At 40.1% G+C, this 18,802-nt stretch overlaps 1 protein-coding gene across 1 annotated transcript in view; it reads left to right on the forward strand.

The window, feature by feature from the left end:
* The first annotated feature begins 3,318 nt into the window (after positions 1 to 3,318).
* LOC125902249 (sodium channel protein type 4 subunit alpha B-like) overlaps positions 3,319 to 18,802 on the forward strand; it is a 64,187-nt gene continuing 48,703 nt past the window's right edge. Inside the window, exons 1-7 of the mRNA XM_049598453.1 lie at positions 3,319 to 3,585; positions 6,474 to 6,592; positions 8,771 to 8,860; positions 11,662 to 11,790; positions 13,215 to 13,306; positions 13,418 to 13,660; positions 13,766 to 13,829. Coding sequence (XP_049454410.1) covers positions 3,319 to 3,585; positions 6,474 to 6,592; positions 8,771 to 8,860; positions 11,662 to 11,790; positions 13,215 to 13,306; positions 13,418 to 13,660; positions 13,766 to 13,829 — 1,004 coding nt within the window. The remainder of the gene's footprint in view (positions 3,586 to 6,473; positions 6,593 to 8,770; positions 8,861 to 11,661; positions 11,791 to 13,214; positions 13,307 to 13,417; positions 13,661 to 13,765; positions 13,830 to 18,802) is intronic.

The following is an 18,802-nucleotide window of genomic DNA, read 5'->3' on the forward strand; positions in this document are numbered from 1 at the left end:
AAGGTGTCATCACAGTCTGAGTCAGATCCACCCCTTGCTCTTTATACAGCACCACTCTCTTGTCCAAATATGATCACTTCTGGCTCCAAAAATCCAAGACTGCAACAGCTGAAATGCCAAACTTGATTCTTCAGTTTGACCATGTAAAATAAATAAATTAAGATTTTAGACATCCACAGGTAGCATATCAAGCTCCTCAAATTATATTCATTAACGTCATTTTTTGAATCAGTCAAAGTTGGCTACAGCCAAGGTTTGACATTATTAACATGGTAGTTTACTGGAAGGTTCCTGGTTAATTACTGGGATAAACTGTCAGGCACCGCTTTAGATTTTCACTTTTCACACATGCACTACATTCAGGAACATTTCTGTCTACCACCTTTTCACACATGCCATGGCAATGCCAGAATAGATGAAGTAAGGGACAGTCCAGCGGAGGGTGGCAATGCAATGCTAATAGATGCCCACTACTATAATACTTAACAGAAGAAGAAGACGAAGACAGGGCAAGGCCAGATGTATGTGTATGTGGCAGGAGAGGAGCTGCTTATGTCTGGTGTCAGTCGTCTTGTAATGTTTTTAATATTTAATAAGTTTGCAAGACAAGAATTGTTTTTTCCAAAGCACTGGCATAAATGCTAAAGTGAACAAGTGAACAAGTCATAGATTCTAAGGCATCATCACTGGAGTCTTGTTACTGGTTCGCTCACTGCAAGTTAAAGTGTCTTCCATCAAAGGGACGTAACCTTTTACCTGCTTGTGCTTGTCCATGCAATGTTACTGCTTTTCCTTGAAATGCTACAAGCCTTGAGGTAGTACAGATTTCCCTGAATATTGAGCGCTGCTTCCGTTCACACATGATCCCAAGCAGGAAATGTCCCTGAACATGTTGAAGGGACTTAATGATCATTGCATATTAACTGTGGTCAATGTCCAGAGAATCAGGTCCAGACATTATCCAAAGTTATTGGAAATACTCTGTAGAGTTTAGATGAAGGGTGGCGTCTGGGTACAGTGTGCAGAAAGCACGCAGATTACACTACAGTCATGTAGAAAGTTCATAATTTGGTTCTAAACCATGGAGTCTCTTGTCATTTCTTGAATTAGTCTGACAATTTTGGCTTTGGCCCCTACCAACAGCAGTTCCAGAGTCTCGTCATCTCTCTAAGTAGACATTTTCATTGGTGTCTTTGTGTAAATGACCCTTCCTCTTCACCTTGGATGTTTGTCTTCTCCGGTTTAGTGCAAGCTGCGTGAGAGAAATGTCATCAACATGCCCACTTGCCCAGGGTGAATCTTCCAGACTATTACCTGTGCTATTCGAACATTGGCTCAATCAGACATTATACAGACTTTGTACGGGGTAGCAGGCAGGGTAAAGTCAATTTAATGTCCAATCCAACAGATTCAGACATGTGTGTTCTTTAATACATCTCTTCTTGGTAATGTCTAGATAATATCAGGTTTTCTGTGCATATGTGAGAGGGGCTTCAGTGATTTTGGTATAGTGCCCACCTCAATGTCAGTGTATGAAACTTGACACATTTTGGAAACATAGAGAGAGCTCGAGTGACATTTTGGCTTTTGGAGGTGCGTTTTTTGGTGTGAAGTTAAAAATGACAGAGTACGTCTTTAAGGTTGCTGGCAGGTCGATGTTCAGGCACAGGCACACAACGAGTGACCGCCATTCTAAATCAGAGCTGGTGAAAACCTCTGGACTTAATCCCTCTGACTCACAACTATGGCTGCCCTAGTTTGACAGAGGCAGTTGGATAACAGGGAGCTGGTGGTCAGTGGTAAGGCTGAAACATGTATCTCATGTCTCTGGACTTCCCCCAATACCATCATCCAATCAGAAAATCAGAGGCAAGCCAGTGACCTAGGCCTTTATACATATATTACACTTAAACACTGTTTAAAAAAGAGAAGAGCATCAGTTATGTACACATAATATGTTTACATAAAAATGTCTCTTAATATCATATATTCATTTTGAGTTTTAAGGCTTCCCACACAAAAGACAATATTGACTATTTCCTGTCACTTAACTGCTGTTTGAATGAATTATGTGTTTTTGACCTTTGACATTTTCATAAGATCCCATTCAGATAAATTTTTACAGAATCAGTTTTAATTGTAGGTACTTTTTTAATCAAAGTCCTTAAAGCTCTGTTTTTGGTCTCCGCCAACTCTTGAGGAAAATGTTTGGCACTTTAGCAGCTAAATGCTCCACTATGTTCATCAGATAGCTGCTAACATTGTCTGTCTGCTGTTTACTGCTGAGCAGGTGATGTACAGCCTTTGCACTGAAATTAGCTGCTGGTTGTGGTTGGAAATGGTGCTAACAAGAGACATATCCTTATACAGTGGTTCATATGATATGTTATGAGTTAGTGCCCCTGTTTGTTATGATAGGTGTAGAAAAAGGATTGTGGTTGGATGACGTAACGTGACAATGTGAGATTATGTACACACATAAAAGAACTGTTGACTTTTGTTTTCACATGGGACACAAACAGAGGTCTCCTGGGTCAAAGTCCTGTATTTGTTCGACCTGTCCATCACCCTGACTGCCTCCATACAGAAACATGTAGAGCAACAACGATACCTTCATTCAGTCCTTTTTGTACCCAGATCTAGAAAAACTTCAGGATGCAAAAAAGATTAATGCAACGGTTTGTAAGATACCCCATGAAAATGTACACACAACAGTTCAAATGATAGCCTGCTAATAAGCACCCCACAAAAGACATTGTGTTCTAAAGTAAAGTTACAGAGGTTAGGTTTAGGAAAAGGGACATGGTTGGGTAATATTAGGTTTAGGCAAGAAAATCTACTACTGAGTTACTACTAAAGTTACACAGTTCTGAACACTCATCTCCCCTGGAAAGTCCGTGGTTTTGTGGCCCATACACCAACCTTACTCCTTGCAAGTCTGCTCCCTGCAGTCGATACTTGGTGCCAACTGCCGATACCACCTGACTTCCTTCTTAGCTCCCATTGCAAGAGGGAGGACAGCCTGCAGCACACATGTCACATGATCAAAGCCTCCTGGTGCTCATTTATGTGGGTTCTTGTATGCATATTTGTTTAACCCTATCTGCATATTCTTGCTACATGTATGTTTTTATTTTGCCTGTGTATTAAGTGTCACATTCAAGAGGCCATGTTCATATATTTCAGAAACCTGTATGAATGAATTAGATGACTTATTCTTTCTATCCCTCTTCTGTCCCTGTTATTCCTGTCTTCACTCCCCTCTTCCTTGCCTTTAGCTGTAAGTAAATTCTAGTACAGGAGAATCAGGATGAAAAGATGGCAACCATGCTGTTACCAACGGGTCCTGATGGCTTGCGGCGGTTCACTCGCGAATCCTTGGCTGCGCTGGAGCAGCGGATTGCGGAGGAGCAGGCCAAGAACGCCAAGGATTGCCAGGAGGCTCACAGGAATGCAGAGCCACCCAAACCCAGGGCCGACCTTGAGGCAGGCAAACAGCTGCCGCGCATCTTCGGTGACATCCCTACAGAACTTATCGGGGTGCCACTGGAAGACATTGATCCGTTTTACTACAAGAACCAGAGGGTGAGAGCTTCTGTGTCTGTGTCTGTGTGTTTGAAAGAGGTGGTTGAGTGGTTGTTGTGGTGCCACATTCTGCACCATTTGGAAGGAACAGGGGCCAAACAAGAAGTCACTTAGAGTGCTTTCACACCTGCTCTGTTTGGTTCAGGTCAATCAACCCAAGTTTGTTTGCCCCCTAAGTGTGGTACATTTGGGCAGGTGTGAACACAGCAATCACACTCAGGTGTGCACCAAAACAACCAGAGTGAGACCTTCTTGAAGAGGTGGTCTTGGTCCGGTTACAAACAAACTCTGGTGCGGTTTGTTTGTCGTGAGAACATGTTCTGACCTCGATCTGAACCAACTGCAGTCACACACATTGTTTGGGTTAAACATGAGCATGTTACAGTCCTGGAGGATTATTAATGTGCACCTCCTCCTGTACTGCCTTAATATGCACATTCAGCACATCCAATGCATCAAAACATTGTTTTCTAGTTGGAGCCGCGCCTCGTTTTCAAACTGTATGGTTTGACTAAAATGAACAATGACAGCAATATAGTCCACGATGAGCAGCGCTAAAATCAACCTGCGTAGTTGTCCCTCCATTGTGACATTAGAAAGTGTCACATTTATCTTGCAAGTGTACTCTTCTTCAACGTTTTTTTACTTCCTGGATTTTTCCCGCATGGAAATTCTGACCAATCAAGAGCAGCTTCTCACACAAGGCATTTTATCTGGTCCGCCTGTTAAATGCTGCCGTAAGAACACAAACTCTAGGTAAAAAAGGCATTCTTACTGGGTCAGCTTAAAGGAATATTTCACCTTGTGTTATGTTGAATTTGTGACAAAAACTTTGTTTTTCTCACATGTCCCCACAGTGAACGATGCATCCAAAAATGCAGAAAAGTCCACATTTAACAACAGCAAAACTATAAATCAAAACATCCGTTTACAAACTCTCACACAACTCATGTAGTATAATCTAAGTCTTATTTATCCAGTTGTAATCTCAATACATATAATATTACTATCTAAAACACTTCTGTATGAACAATCTCATGCATGCATGAGTAATGCACCTGCACTCTTTGGGCAGAAGTGTTTTAAATATTGCATTTTTTGCATGTGTTTGGGAAATACTGAGCGTATGACAGGATAAATGAGACTTAGATTATACTGCATGAGCTTTGTGAGAGTTTGTAAACTGATGTTTTAATATAATTTTTCTGTTGCTTAACACAAACCCCTGTTACTTCAATTCATTAACAATTTTCTCCATTTTTCTATTCTTCAAGAACAAAATTTTCTTCACGTATTCAACCTAAAACATGATGAGTAAATAGCCCTTTTAACACAGGACTGCACTATAGAGCCGCTACAAAGTCCCTTGTTTATGCCATCTTTGCATTTTTACACAGAACCAAACAAAGATGGCATCATGCCGCTCCAGTGTGTGACTTTAGACAGCAAACCGACATTGCGTAATCAGAAGAGGCGTAATGGGTGTGAAATTTAACACAACAGCGTCAGCCTCTAGTGTGACATATGACGTGTGCGTCAGCAGCGCTTTATAAACAATAAGAATGTAATAATACGGGACTAACAATTATTTACTGTCCCTGTTATATGGCAGCTGATCTCGTCCTCTGTTTGGAGGGTAAGGAGCTTCCGGACCTCATTGTGTTCCTAATTTGCAGACATTTTCAACCACTGTTCATCTTCTTTGAGTTAGCTGCTAACTGCTACTTTTTAAATCTCCCGTGGTGGGTTACATACATACATGTAACATGTCACCAAAACGTCACACCTGTGCTGCCCATGATCCCGTCTTGGCAGCTGTCCCGTGTTATACATTTCAGCACGTTTTGGCACTGTTACTACCTCTGTTTTCAGCTCACAGACGAGACAACTCTATCCTTCCATTTGAACTGTTTATACAGAACGGTGAGGCGGCATAATGGCGTGAACTTCCTGGGGCTGTAGATAAACAGTCCCTTTAAGAAAGCTAGTATAAACAGGAGGAACAATTCAGCAAAAACTGTTTCCATGTTTATACCTTATGGGCACCTGACTGAGACAGACTTGAAATATTGTGGTCTTATTCTTCAGTACTAAGACTGATTTTTCATTTCCCACCAAACAGATAGAATATTTATGAGATTCTGCATCTTTAAACATTCGCTGACATGATTTCATCTCAAGAAGTGGTTTATGATGGTAAAAATGTTAACTGATGCTTAATCACTGGCACATGAGCAGTGTCAATGATGGCAATATTTTACTGATGCATGTTCCGGCATGTTACTCGTGAACACGATATGTCACTGATCCTCCTGATCAGCTGCAGGTCTGTGATGTTTTAGAGCTGCTTGTTAGGACCAGAACGACTGCATCTTTTGTGGATGCAGAAATAGGATTAGCAAGTTTTGATTTGCAGAGTTGGTAGATCAAGCTGCTGCCCATTAATGGGCCGCTTATGGAGAGATGAAAAAGGACGTGGCAGTCATTCTCAGGGTCTCTTTGTTTTGGCATGTGATGCGCTGCTGGATGGGAGGATTATCCAAAGACGAAAAAATATTTAAATAAATGCCACATCTGTTGGGGAAAGGTTCAACCCGCTTTGGAGTTGCCTCCATTATCTCAACTGGCCGCGCTGGCTGCGTGTATGTGCACTTGCTGCTTTCTCGGAAGCAGAAGTGCTCATGGTGAAAGTTAACACAGATGGTAGACTGAGCGGTTGACTCAACACTGCAACTATATCATTATTAATCCCTGCAGAGTAAATAAAAGAGCTGTACTCTCTGCAGAGCTGAAGGAAAAGGGGCCTGCTCCTGATGTTTGGGAAATGTTTTTACATTCTGTGATTTTTCTCACTAATGATTTCTGTTTTGTTTCTGTTTTCTCTGCAGACTTTTATAGTACTTAACAAAGGGAAGGCCATCTTCAGATTCAGTGCCACATCTGCAATTTACATATTTAGTCCATTTCACTTCATCAGATCGATCGCCATCAAAATTTTAGTCCATTCATATCCTTTTTTAAGACACTGTGCCTGTGTCTCTTTCAGCTCTGGACATTTAAAATAATCATACAAATGTCTGGTGGAGTGAACCAAGTTATTTCCTGTTGGGCCATATTACATGTCACTTGAATTAGACTGTTTAACCCTTTACAACCTGAGCAAATTGACTTGATTTCTTTGAAAAACACGGGAAGAAATTCAGATTACAAGAAAATTAACTGAAAATTAGCAAAAAGATACAAAAAAAAATACAGAAAAAAGGTAAAAATCCAAAACAAACAAGGAAATGACCTGAAAAATAGCAACAAAAAAAAAGGAAAATAAAATTTAAAAAAAGTTAAAACCCAATAACAAAAAAAGTAAAAATAAAAGATGGGTCACATGAATAACAAAAAAAATAGATAATAACACACACATCCCAAAGAAATATTGAAAGGGTGCTGGATCATCTTTTTACAAGTCTGAGAAAGAGCCTGCGTTGCTCGAAACGTCACTTGACAGAAAATAAATCGGGAGCTCTATCGGTGTGCGGATCATTTTTTCCTTTTTTGATCACATGAATAACACGTCATCAAAATGTTACACTCGTTCTGCCCATGATCCTGTCCTGCTGCCTGTCCAGTTTATACAGACATTTCGGCATGTTTTACTACTTCTGTTTCCAGCTCAGAGGCGAAGACAACTCTGTCGACCCATTTGTACCTTTTATACAGAATGGCGAGACGGTAGAACGGCGCAAACTTCCTGGGGCTGTAGATAAACATCCCTTTAAGAAGAGATTCCTTAATGGCAAGTATAAACAGGAGAAACGATTCAGCAAAAATACTGTTTTAATGTATACTGTATGGGCACCTGACTGAGACAGACTTGAGATATTGTAATCTTGATTTTTCATTTCCTGCCAAACAGATCCAACATTTATGAGTTCCTGCATCTTTAAACATTCGCTGACATGATTCCATCTCAAAAATTAAAAATGAAAGGAAATAACCTAAAAATTGGCACAAAAAAAGGAAAAGAAAAGAAAAAAAGGTAAATACCCCAGGTATTTATGAAAACATTTAAACTGTCATTAACTTTATGGATAAGCTGTTCAAAAGAAAATGTCCTCACCAGCCTATCTCTCCATTCTTGAAAGCTGATTTTCTTTTTTTGGCTTCCAATGTCTCAGCACTTTCCTGCCGCCCATGACGAGGGCTAGTTTCACCCAATAATATACCTGTGTGGACAGGTTAGCCTCGGTTGGCAAGATGCTCAATATGCATAATGCTGGACCCTGGTGACAAGTGCTAACGTCTTGACTTTTTTTGATACCGTGAAGATTAGAATGTGAATCAAAACAAACCAGTGTGAAAAGTTCCCTCCAAAATAATAACTTTAACACTGTAAAAAGTCTCAGTTCCGCTCCTTGCATCTCATACCAGCAGATAAGCCAATTTCCAATATTTACTGATTTCCCCCCGAAGGTTTCTATTGGATTTTTCCATAGTCCCATTTTTGAAACAGCTTTGTAATGGTCCTCTCTGGCATTGCAAAACAAATCCCCTCATATCCCTCTTTTAATCTCTGAAATGAAATAAGAGCAAGGAGATTTCATATCATGTGACGGCTGCCTGTTAGTTCTCAGACAGCCGATTGGTACTTTACATGCAGGAGGGGACATTTCCTCCGGCTCTCCTCTAGATGACACAACATCTATTGATCAAATTATATATTGAATAGTATCTATCAACTGAAACTGATTCTCTGCAGCTTTTTAATAAATAAATGGATAAAAAAAATAATGATTTAAAAAAAAACCAATTGATTTGTAATGAAATGTACATAAAATATTTTAGATTATTGAAAGACACTTAATTTTCAAATGATTTTTCTTTACTCTGATTTTTAAAAGGATTTTGTCTTTTAAAGTTAGCCACTAACAGATCTTTTTTTATTGTTTCATTCATTTGAAGCAAGAATGATACGACTCCCCTGCTTTTTTGTTAAATGGAATTTACTTACATTTTCCATAATCTGCATTTACTGTAGTGCCGTTGACACGCACATTAATGGTTTACCCTAATGGCTATATTTCATAGGATTACAGAGAAACACTGTGTGATACATTGTTGGCTTTATCACAAAAACTGTATTATTGTAAGTTTCTGTTTCACAGAATAGTTTCCTTAACGTCCTCTCCACGTTGTTCAGCTTGTTCATAATGTTCACCATTCTGACCAACTGTTTCTTCATGGCCATGTCCGACCCAGCACCATGGACAAAGTACCTGGAGTAAGTACTCACAGTATTTACACTCAGACTTAGTGACAGATATTGAAACTGTGCTACGTCATGTGTTCTAATGTGGAGCTTTGCTGCGGTTTGTTATTTCATCAGTGATGATTGAAGAGTCAGTTGACATGTAAGTATATGGTGCATGTGATATTTACTGCAGCCACATTTGTTGAAAGAGCATGAGGTGTGGAATGAAACAAGAAATATTGTGATGAGTATGATGTGGCCAAGTTGTCATCATCATCAATAGTGGGTCATGGTCATTTTTAGCATGCAGCATGCTATCTGCACTGACTTAGACTTTTTATTTTTTAATTTACTTTTGCAACTTTCCACGTTACTTTATAGTCAAAGTGAAAAAAGAAACAGTTTGCTTTGTTGATGAGAGTTCGATGAGAAAATCAATACTGCTCATACGTATATGTTCAAGAAACAGTTTTTAAGATTTAGGGGGATTTAGTGGTGTCTAGCAGTGAGTATTACAGATTGCAACCAGCTGAAACTTCTCCCGGTTAGAATTCCTTCATTGTTCATTGTTCAGGGGTTTTTTACTGAGAGCCGCAGAGGTCTCTTCCTCTCTCTCCCAGGAGTCTCATTTATAAAACAATGCGTAGGATCCATATAAAAAATGCACGTACACACAAAAGCCAAAAATTGTGTGTACCAAAAAATATTTGACATTTTCTACACTCAGGCTTCCACCTCACCATGTGCATCGCCAGTTTCCCTTCTCCAAAATGTTCATAAGCATGGGTCAGAGTTTGTCACATCAAGTCTGCTTTTATAGATCAACAACTTCAACAACTACAACTTCTGCTTGGGAAATGGTGTACGCCTCTTTCAGGCCTTGTTTTGTGCGTACACAATATTTATAAATGAGACCCCAGGTGATTTAAACCAGTAAAAACACTGAATAAAGCAGTTTAATGTAAAATAAAAATGTGTGTTTTTCCAGCACTGCTCATTGTGGAGCGGCTGCGAACAGTGGAGGCCGACACAAAAACGCAAAATGCCCTATCTAGAGCCAGTGTTTGGTTTGTCCGTTCTGGGCTACTGTAGAAACATGGCGATCTCTGTGGACAAGGACCCACTCCCTATTCCGTTGTCTGCCAATATATCCCCATAAATCCTACACACTGGAGCTACCTCTCATAGCTGATTAGCTTAGCTTAGCTTAGCTTAGTTTAGTTTAAAGATGGGGGTAACAAAATCTGAATTCTTCTCATTACTTGCAGTTGCCAGGTAAACAACAGAGACTTTAGGTAGTTACTGCTCCCAGCTAAGATAAAATAGTGTGGCATTAAAACTCTGACTGTATGAGATCTCTCTAACAAGCTTTAGAGGTGTTAGTATGCAGATTTTGTTAGGACGGAGCCAGGCTAGCAGTTGTCTTATTTCCAGTCCTTATGCTAACCTAAGCTAACCAGAGGCTGACCTTAGCTTCATGTGACAATCTTGGCTAATGTTACTGCCTTTAAGAGGCTGTGGTGCACTTTCTAAGCTAGGACAAAGGTAGTGGTATCACGTGAAACTGGACAACTTAAGGAATCCAATGGTATCAGCCATGTCATGCTAGTTTGTTGGGAAGGCGGCTAAATAAAGCTCCAAACTGAGGCTAAATTTTAGCAAAGGAAAAACTGGCATGGCCATTTTCACAGAGGTCTTCCTGACCTCCTTTATAGACATGCCCATTTTATGCCAGTCCCATGAAGTTTGGGGCTTAAAAGTGTACATTTCTTTGCATGCTACATAAATGTGTTCTTCCATCTATTCTCAAAATGGTGTGTTACTGCATACTGGGGTCCCTTAAACAGTCTAAATTGCATAAACTGTGTCTGACTGGAAAGCTGAGACTCTTGTGGACTCAAAGAGCCCAGTTTTATTAATGTATAATTATGTTAGCCCCAATTGTAGCCATTTCATTGCAGTGGGAACATTGGACATCACTGCATAAAATGACCTATAGTGACCTCTAGAATAATCACAGCCTTGTGAAACTTTACAGCCACAAACTAAAGACCTCAGGAATTCAGAGGATGTATGGCGTTCATAGGTATATTGACTATAAGGGTGTTTCTAAGCAGTTTCCAAAACAGAAGTGCTCGCCATCCATTTGCTGAAAAATGCAGTTCTTCAAATTTCCAAATGTCAGAAGTTTTTGATATCAAATCACAGCATGGATTTTTCTACAGTGTTTTGCAAGGTCTTGGTGTCTTAATGTGACATTTTAGAGGGGTTGCAACAATTTTTATTAAATCTTGAGTGGTAAAAAATGCTTAAATTTAGAACCAAATGGCGTCAACCCAAAAATTGCTGCAACAAATCATTAGACATAATTGAGCATGTGAATGGCCATCATAATGTTCAAATTGTATCTCAAATTAATCTTCAGGCTCCCAGGTTTCAGACGCTGTATACCACTTCTGTGTGGCATGTACTGTTGACCTGTGGTCTGCTCCTACATATTCCCTGTATCTCACCCCAAAAGAGACAAAAATGGGTCTATGGTGGTTTTCAGGGGTTTAATGCAGACTGTAATAAGGGCTCATTATGTTATTTTAAACACTTCCAGCATGTTACTTCATATGTTGCACACAATCTGTCAGTGACATCACTCCTTTATAGATCATCAGCTGCACAATATTCATTCCTTTATTTTTCAAACTTTGCTTTTTAGTTTTTGTCGCTACTGATTGTGGTTTATTTTAATGCAAACATCTATCCTGAACTTTAGATTTTGTGCAACACTAAAATGAGAGCTAACTGTATTTTCTTCCCCCTCCATGAATATTTTTCAGGTATACGTTCACTGGCATTTACACTTTCGAGTCAGCGATAAAGATATTAGCGAGAGGATTCTGTATAATGCCATTCACCTTCTTGAGAGATCCGTGGAACTGGCTGGACTTCTCCGTCATCGTCATGGCGTAAGTAACTATTTCATTCATATCGGCAATCACCTTACATAAGCAGTGGCTACATGGTGCAGAAACATCTAATTAAAAAGGTTCATCTTAATTCAGTGTTCACAGTCAGTTTTTGTGCAGACTGTAATAGTGATGCAGATTTATTTATTTATTTGTTTTTTTAAAAAAAGCATTTTGTCAAAGTGACTGACTGTAGTGAGTCCTGAGTGGTGACTTGAAACGCCATGAACGATAAGCCTATTGTAGAGGTCATAGATCTGTGTGCAGTGGCTCACAAACCATGATGCAGGTGGCAGATTAGACAGGTGACCTCCCGATGCAGCATTGTCCGAGACCAATCATCCTGATAGGACATGTGCTTTGTTTGAAAACAGCGAGACAAAATCCCTTTTACTGCGTGTAGACACACTGAAAGCTGTCATCACCTTCAGCTGTTAATTTGGTTTTGATTAATTATGGTTCAGTCAGCTAATTCATCTGTCATTTCCTCTCACAACACATGTTGTCCTGTTGTTTTAACTTATAGCTATAATCAGTGTTTTTAGATATATACAGTGGATCACATGACTACTTGTCGGTGAAAGGAGTTGGTTGTAGTGATTAACCCCCAGAGAGTAATCACCCGACTGCAGCTTCACTCAGCTTTAAGGAGTGTTTTAGAGTCTTTGTTCTTTTGGTTTTACCATAAATTTACTGTTTTAATTCACTCTCACAGCTCTCATAGCGTTGATTTTGGGTGATTTCAGCCTTAACAGTATGGCTGTGTGTTGGCAAGAATCTGGTGATATGATGAATATCAGGATGCAGGAATTACGATCATAGACTGTATAAATGATGGACGTAGTGTCCCCAATGTCATTGCCACCAATTGGTTTGTGGACTTCCATTTTGAAGCCTCAAGTTCCACATTTCAGCTGTCGTCACTGTGGTTTTTTGGAGCCAGCAGTGATCATATTTGGATGAGAGGGTGGAGCGAGTGAGGGGTGGATGTGACTCATAGACTGTGGTGACGCGTCGCAGACAGCCTGTCACTCAAGCGGCCCCGCCTTTAAATATGTGTAACTTTGGGCATGGCATGTTTTATTCAAACTTGGACACTGTTGAACTCTTAGCGCTCAGCAATATGTTGCTGGCATTTGTAGCGTTACAATATACACGGCACTCCCATTTCAAAGAATACAGTAGCCTCAGGAAAAAATACTTTGGTGGACATGACCCCTAAAGGATGCATGAATGAACCAAGATGCTACGCCAATAAAAAGACAAATGCACATGTGATTTGATTGAAATACATTTCTAAAGACATGACATACAAACTGTTAAGTATGTCTGAAGATTAATTATTAACCCCAGTGACCTGTATGATCACCAGGGTTAGGCTAAACCACTTGCAGAGGTTCATAACTCCTTGTATCAAATTGCAGATATGTGACAGAATTCGTAGACCTTGGAAACGTCTCAGCATTAAGAACCTTCAGAGTACTACGAGCACTGAAAACCATCTCAGTTATCCCGGGTAAGTCAACCATCAACCATCAGGTCAAACCTCAGATATCTGTGTCAGAATCTGCTTTTCCACATCAACGGAAAACATGTGTTGATATATTGTCTCCTCTCCTCCGTCAAGGTCTGAAGACCATCGTCGGCGCGTTGATCCAGTCCGTGAGGAAGCTGGCGGACGTGATGATCCTGACCGTCTTCTGTCTCAGCGTGTTCGCCCTCATCGGCCTGCAGCTCTTCATGGGGCTGCTGCGACAAAAGTGCATCCGCAGCCTCGCACACTGCATCAACTCCTCCTACAGCTCCAACGCGTCCTTCATCTGCAACAACAGAACCTGGAGCTCCAGGGCAGACTTCCTCAGCAGTGAAGGTCAGCCAGAAAATGCAAGAGAGACTGGTGCTGAGAAACATTTCACACATGCACAATGCTCTGAGAAAAGTTACTTCTTAAACTTGTTTTTTCCTTTTTCTTTAGATAATTTTTACAAAGTTGAAGGAGCAAAGGATGCCTTAATATGTGGATACGGAAGTGATGCAGGGTAAGTGAGTGTTTGCCCTGCTTACTGCTTGTTAATCATCTGCAGGCTGTTACATAACATCAAAATATTTAGTGTCTAATGGCTTTTGATCCCATGCAAGTCATGCGTATAATTGGATACAGTAGCTCGAAGCTCGGCGCAAACAGTTTTCACAGATCGAGAAAAAACAGACGGGACAATAGACAATGTGCTTTAGGCTTCATATTCAAATCTGTGACTTATAGGCATAATGTATGGAGGAATGATCCCATCAGAGGGAGGGGTGTAGCGTGAGAGGGGCTGTGCACAAGACGACATGTGGTGTGGATAATCACCCCGGCTCCACTGGAACCCTTTACAGAGAAACACAGAGTTGCCAGCTGGAGAGAGAGGGGGGGTCTTTGGAGATTTCATCATCTCAAAAGCTCTATGACATGATTAGATCAACCTGAGCGGACCGGATCACTTCGGATTGATATTGTTAAGGGGAGATACTGTACTGAAGTCCTGAAGAAGCATCTGCTTTTGTGTCTCTGTGGAAAGCATCTTTGATTTAATTTCTAACGTCGATATAAATGCGTAGATGACATTTTATCTGCTGACTTTGTTCCCAATCAAAGGCGCAGTGTGAAACCATCCAAATATTGCTACTCAGCCTACGCACTGAATAATCCTATAAATCCAAATGCTTTTGAAACAAGCACAACAGGATGACTCTGCCCATGCCAGGCCCAGTTCAAGGGTTATAGTGAACTAAATACCCATCTGTGTGAATCTGAAATCCTGCAGTTTCGACAAATGGCTTCCATTAGTTGCTCTTGTTAATGATACAAGATAATGGATGATAGCAAATAACAAAAACTGGGGATGATATTAAGCTTCAACAGTGAAGTGCTTCTGTATTGAAACTTTCTATATCTTGATACAGTTATGGTACCCTTAAAAAAATTAATTATACACCCATTTTAGTTAGTTGGTTATTTAATTGACACAAACTAATACCAGTACTGCAAGACGTGCATGTAGCATGACTAAAATTCTTCTATCAGTATCCATGAAGAGTGAGCTCAGGTCAGTGGAGTCACGTCTCAGTGATATCTTGTGTAAGAGGGCACACATTTCTTCATTTTGTATACCAGTCTTAAAGCAACACACATATTGATCGGGGGGCGTACGGCTCCACCTCCCCATTTCCATTCGCAGTCTCTGAGAAGACAATTGGAACAGTGTAAAAGTTATTCTCAGATGGTCTTCAGTGCAGGGTGTATTGCTGGTGAAAAGTTTGTGGACAGATCAGGGTTGATGGTTTGGTAGGTCTTGTATCTTGTTCCGTCTTTAGATCTTAATTTTTCAATTATCTTTCTACGGTCACTCAATATGATCTTGTTCCTCCATTATCTCAGACAAGTCTGAGTTCATGACTTGATTCTCTTTTCTCCTCATTTCTAGAACGTACCACAGGGTTCACCCTTGAGGTTCTTGAGAAATACAGAAAAACTGTTTCCATTTGGACAAATAATAATAATAACTTTATTTGTTTGATAAGGCAAAAATATTTAGGTAATTTACTGCAAGCAGGAAATCAAAATATTATAGGTAAACACACAGATACAGGCACATTGATACAAATATGTTGATTGAATGCAACAACTTTGATGGCTGATTTATTGTTAAAGTCATTTTTCAAGCAAAAATGTTCAACGTTCACTTGTTCCAGTTTCTCCAGTTTAGTGTTAAAGGTAACTTTTGTGTGTGGGGGGGTTGTTTTTTTACCTCTATGTTCCACGTTTTTCTGTCTAATAAGATTTTGTGAAATCGTTCCAGTGTTGAGCAAGACTGCTGCAGCCGGCAGTGGCAAAACATGCTGCAAAGTAACATTAATGGGCAACAGTGCACCATCAATTTATGTCCAATAAAAGTGTTTGTTTTTGCCACTGACAGGCTCAGGTTGTTACTCCAAGTGTCTGACAACATTATGGAAAGGATCCCTTCAGAGATAGACATTTTTGGTAAAGATAGACCCTTTTTGTTTAACCAGAAACAGTCCCTAAATTGCAATTGTGAATCCACCAGACTCACCAGATTTTAGCGTGTATAGAGACAGCATATTTTCACATCTAAATGGGTGAATTAAGGGTTTGTTTCAAACAAACCAAGTTGGCGAGTTTTGAACCAGTGGTAAGATGAACCACGATGGCTTTTGTGAGTTTTATTTTGTTACTGTTGACTTTTAATAAAGTGTGTTTAATGATGATAAAATTACTTATTATTTTAATGGAATCTGGTACGTTTGATGATGGCAATTTTGAGACTGTTTCTGGTTAAACAAAAAGGATCTTACACTTAAACGAGAAGGTCTATCTCTGTAGGGATCCTTTCCATAATGTTGTCAGACATTTCAAACAATAATCTGAGCCTATCAGTGACAAAAACATCACCTTTTAGTGGATATTTACGGTGTGCAGATGGCCTGAGTTGTCACATTGCAGCCTGTTTTGCTGCTACTAGCTGCAGCCCTCTTGCTCAATACTGGACCAAGACACATAAACATAAGAGCATATGATCAGCGTTGACAAATAACCAGCTTCCCTTGAACTGATAACTGTCATGTTCGTGCATCATTTGATTAAGACATAAAATGCTCATACTCAAGAGACTGAGATGGTTAAAGTGCAAAATAGAAAGTCTGAATAAAAATGACTTCTCCCAGCCCAGTTTTATTTGTACTGCACATTTTGGCAACAAGTCAAAGTGCCTCACATTATACAGACAAAAGAACATTTAAATACAATTAAAAATGCCATTAAAGAGCCAAGAGAATGGAAATTAAACAAACTAAAATATACTAAGACAGGCACAAAATACAAGAATGAAAGTTACAATACAGTCTAAGAAATATTTTGATTTAATAGGAGTCAGCCGCAAACAGAAAAGTCTTCAACCTTGGTTTAAAAGAACGTAGAGTTGCAGACTTTCACAGCACTGTAGCTCTGCTCTCCACCAATATGCAGGTCAAAGAAAATTATAAAAGATAGTCTCTTCTGTTCAAATGTATTATTTGCTTTTCATGATGAGACCCTGGACTCCTTTTAATGAGAGATTTAATGTGTGTATAAGACTTTTTTTGCATGAAGCTAATATTGATATTAATACAATATTTTAGACAAAGTATAGACACAATGTGGTTACACATTTTTTATTGGCATCAGCGTTCAGCCGACCCTTTAGCTTTAATCTCACTCTGTAACCTCTCCTCCAAAAACACAGGAGCTTAGTCTCCCAAGAAGTAAAATCTGATTCAGTAATTTGTGATCAAGTCAGAGCGAAAAGAGGATACATTTGAGGGCATTCAGAGGGAAATGACATCATTAAACTCCTATAAGTAGTAGGTCAGTAAGATCAGACTAGCACCAATATGATCTGTCCAGCTGTCCCAGAGTTTACCTACAAGTAACGGCGATTGGACTGTTTTTAGATTTGTTGTTGGTGTTCCTGCCATTTGTGGAGCTCTAATGGTGCACTACTGACACCCGGACTCGGTTTTAATCTTTTTTCTGTGTCTAATGGGAGTGTTAATGGCTCTTAAGACAATAAAAGAAACAGGAGCATTAGTCGTTTTGTTTTATTCTTTAAAGTTTTTGCTGCGTCAGCACCAAGAATGTGGTGTTTGTTGCATTTGTCATGTCTTCGCAGCTTGATTTTAAATTAAAAACAGAATGACCCAGGCCCGCGACACTCTTGACACGTCATAAGTTAAAGTTACCGTGTCTGTGTTGGCAAAATCATCGGCAGCCTTTTGCCTCATGTGACATTTTAGATGGAACTTTCTGAGGCTGCCTGTGGAGACGGGCAAGATATTAAGCAGGTCAGGATGGAGGACGTAAAACATAGAGGATGCTTAATCTTTTGAGTGTATTCCAACAAGTAATCCCTGAGTAGATTTCCAAATTAAAGCTTTGGATACGTTATGATGACACACACACACACACACACACACACACACACACACACACACAAGCAGGCAGGCATGCACACACACACACACACACACACACACACACACACACACACACACACACACACACGCGCGCGTATTCAACTGATATTTTCAGCCGAGATGGTTAACAAGTTTGTGATAAATGATTTGCTGTTTCTCATTGCGGCGCACACTATAGCGTTCAGGCAAACGCTTATCCCCTCACATCTTCAAGCCACTGTGCATCAAGGATTATGACTTTTGCCCTTGACCAGGCTCATGTGGGCATGGAAACCCACCGCCTCAGCCCCGCCCACCGTAGAGGGAAAACACTTTGCACCGATTGACAGATGTTCCTCTGCTGCTCTGTCACACCAACTGCACGACACTGACGGTTCACTCATAAATAATGTAAACATGTTAGCAGAGCTGTCACAGAGCACTAACACACACTGGACTCTGTCGCTTTGGTGGCATGAGATGACTCTTAGACCTTTATGAAAGTTTAAAGGACCATACCATAGTATTTCACAAGGGTTTGCTCCTTCACTACAGCAGTGAGGACTGTGGATTTCTATCAAGTGAAACTTCTCCCGGTTAGAATTTCTCAGTTGTCATTGTTCAGGAGGTTTTCACCAGGAGCTGAATTATCCACAGAGGTCTCTTCTTCTCCAAAACAAATGGATCAGGTGATTTAAACACTGAATTATCCAGTTTCGTGAAGGATATATCCAGGATGTCAAACTGACTCAGCAACAACAACAGGTTAAAAAGACAAAGATAGTTAGAAGCTAAAGCCGAACTATAGGCTACAGATCACAGTGTAAAAGTGAACCACCACATCACTGCTGATCGCCACACAAGACAATGAATATAAGGGAAACTTCACTGATATTGAACCAGCTGTGTGGCATCACAGTGTGTGCAGATGAACAGTGTTTGGCTTCACCCCCGTGCTGCTGCCAGCACCTGGACCTCTGCTGCCGGACGGGCAGGGCTCTACAGGGGAAGTCAAACA

This window comes from Epinephelus fuscoguttatus, linkage group LG15, assembly GCF_011397635.1.
Source record: "Epinephelus fuscoguttatus linkage group LG15, E.fuscoguttatus.final_Chr_v1".
Lineage (NCBI taxonomy): Eukaryota > Metazoa > Chordata > Actinopteri > Perciformes > Serranidae > Epinephelus > Epinephelus fuscoguttatus.